This window comes from Penaeus japonicus, unplaced genomic scaffold, assembly GCF_977035675.1.
Source record: "Penaeus japonicus unplaced genomic scaffold, GWHDUDI00000001_assembly GWHDUDI00000032, whole genome shotgun sequence".
Classification (NCBI taxonomy): Eukaryota; Metazoa; Arthropoda; class Malacostraca; order Decapoda; family Penaeidae; genus Penaeus; species Penaeus japonicus.
In genome coordinates this window covers 13,775,321-13,777,820 of record NW_028234434.1, presented here as the reverse complement: position 1 = coordinate 13,777,820, position 2,500 = coordinate 13,775,321, and the positions used below count along the sequence as shown (strand labels likewise).

The window sequence follows — 2,500 nt, the reverse complement described above, 5'->3', positions numbered from 1 at the left end:
ACACCCAACCATTCCCACACATACACACTCACACGCCCACAGCCACATGCACTCACCTCCGAGCACACAGTCATGGATCAGTATATTATATACACTGCTGATATTCCACTGAGATTAACCGTCATGCTAACACGCAAGCGCAGTCTAACGTCGGGGAACCAGAGTGTAGTCAGGTGTAGCAGCAAGCGCGTGTGATCACACCCATTAATAGTTAATCAGACTGTAATGTATACACTTCTTTATATCGTAGGGAATGTTTAAGCTTAGTAGTCCGCTCTAATGAATGGTCTATAACTCAAAGTAAGCTCGGCGAATGTTATGTTTAGATACCAAGAACGAGACTCTCGCATGATACCTGGGGTCCCGACACGGCATGTGTACAGTAGGTATAGATTTAGACAAGCATACACAGACAGACAAATATGTATGTGTGGCTGTGGATGCGTACAAGCATTTATGTGCGCGCGCATATAATCATACTTACACGTATACACGTACGTAAACACACACACACACACACACACACACACACACACACACACACACACACACACACACACACACACACACACACATATATATATATATATATATATATATATATATATATGTATGTATGTGTGTGTGTGTGTGTGTGTGCGTGTGTGTGTGTATACACACACGTATAAAATACGTGAAATACGAAACAATAATATCAACAACAACAACACGGCCACGCAAACAGAGTCTCCCGCATTCCAACAAAACAAATCCACAAGAGAAACGTAAATATTTTATTACATAATGCCAGAAAATTTCACTCTCGCAACAAAATGGAATGCCTGTACATTGCATATAATTGATTTTAGGCACATAAAAGAGAGCGTTCATCTGCATTAACTCCGGTGTATAGCAGTGAATAACATTTAGTGTACTCATGCTTGAAAATCAAAATATTCACTCCATGTTTATAAAATCGTTTATGCGAATACGGTCATAATAACATTTTGTTCCCCTCTCTTTTAATGAAAACAAGAACAGAAATATTATCCGTGAGGAGTGTTTTATAGGTATCGAAATATCACAAAGGGTGATCGATAATGTTTGATAATGATGACGCAGATGATAATCGTATATATTTTTATTTTTTTATTGATGATCGTATGTTTATTTTCTTTTTCTCACCCTTCTCTTTTATTTTCTAAATTCTTTGTCTTTTTGATATCGCTCTCCATCCTATATTCTATGTATGTCTCCTTTTTACTTAGTCTATTTCTCTCTCTTCCTTCCCTTTCTCCCTTACTCAAACCCTTTTTTTCTTTCTTTCTATCCCTCTTATTCTATCTCTTTTCTCTACATGTCCCGCTCGGTCCTCACTCCCTCCTCTCGGCAATCGTCTCCTCCTCTCTCTTTCTTCCCCCTTCCATTCTTCTATTCCTCTCTCTCTCTCTCTCTCTCTCTCTCTCTCTCTCTCTCTCTCTCTCTCTCTCTCTCTCTCTCTCTCTCTCTCTCTCTCTCTCTCTCTCTCTCTCTCTCTCCTCTCTCTCTCTCTCTCTCTCTCTCTCTCTCTCTCTCTCTCTCTCTCTCTCTCTCTCTCTCTCTCTCTCTCTCTCTCTCTCTCTCTCTCTCACTTCCTCCCTGTTCCTTTTTCACACACTCTCTCTCCGCTCACTCTTCTCATACCCCTCCTCTCCCCTCCCTCTCTTTCTCACCACGCCCACCCCTCTTCTTCTCCCCTTCCTCCTCTCTCTCTCTGTCCCTCTCTCTTTCTCCCCCCTTCCGTTCTTCTATTCCACTCTCTCTCTCTCTCTCTCTCACTCACCCTCTCTCTTTCTTTTTCACACACTCTCTCTCCCCGCTCCCTCTTCTCCTACCCCTCCTCTCCCCTCCCTCTCTTTCTCACCACGCCCACCCCTCTCGTTCTCCCCTTCCTCCTCTTTTTCCTACCCCGCCCACCCCTCTTCTTCTCCCCTTCCTCCTCTCTCTCTCTGTCCCTCTCTCTTTCTCCCCCCTTCCGTTCTTCTATTCCACTCTCTCTCTCTCTCTCTCTCACTCACCCTCTCTCTTTCTTTTTCACACACTCTCTCTCCCCACTCCCTCTTCTCCTACCCCTCCTCTCCCCTCCCTCTCTTTCTCACCACGCCCACCCCTCTCGTTCTCCCCTTCCTCCTCTCTTTCCTACCCCGCCCGGCGCCCACCCCTCTTCTTCTCCCCCTTCCTCCTCTCTCTTTCTGTCCCTCTCTCTTTCTCTTACAAGACGTTACAACTGGGACGTGCACGTGAGGGAGTCTGGAGATCAAGACAGGGACGTAAAGCACTTCAGAAAACTTAGTTGCTCAGCGCCAGTAACTTGCTCGAGGAAACGGCTTGAGATCTTTAACTTTAGCAAAGATTAGTGTGAAGAAATTACAAATCAGTTCGCAGTGTTTGGGATTCCGTGAAGATTATGGGGAGGATGTGCAAAAGGAGGGGAGTTTATAGTAAATGTGTGGATAGATGGGTGAATAAAGATGCATGGATA

The 2,500-nt window shown here is 44.4% G+C and overlaps 2 protein-coding genes across 7 annotated transcripts in view; both read right to left on the bottom strand.

Annotated features, from left to right (window-relative positions):
• LOC147467960 (uncharacterized) overlaps window positions 1-1,755 on the bottom strand; it is a gene marked incomplete at its 5' end in the record, with an annotated part of 29,897 nt that extends 28,142 nt beyond the window's left edge. The window contains one exon of the mRNA XM_086556144.1: window positions 1,708-1,755. Within this exon, the coding sequence (XP_086412270.1) occupies window positions 1,708-1,755 (48 nt within the window). The remainder of the gene's footprint in view (window positions 1-1,707) is intronic.
• LOC122242079 (homeotic protein ultrabithorax) overlaps window positions 1-2,500 on the bottom strand; it is an 865,946-nt gene that overhangs the window by 544,052 nt on the left and 319,394 nt on the right. The gene's annotated exons all lie outside the window — the stretch shown is intronic.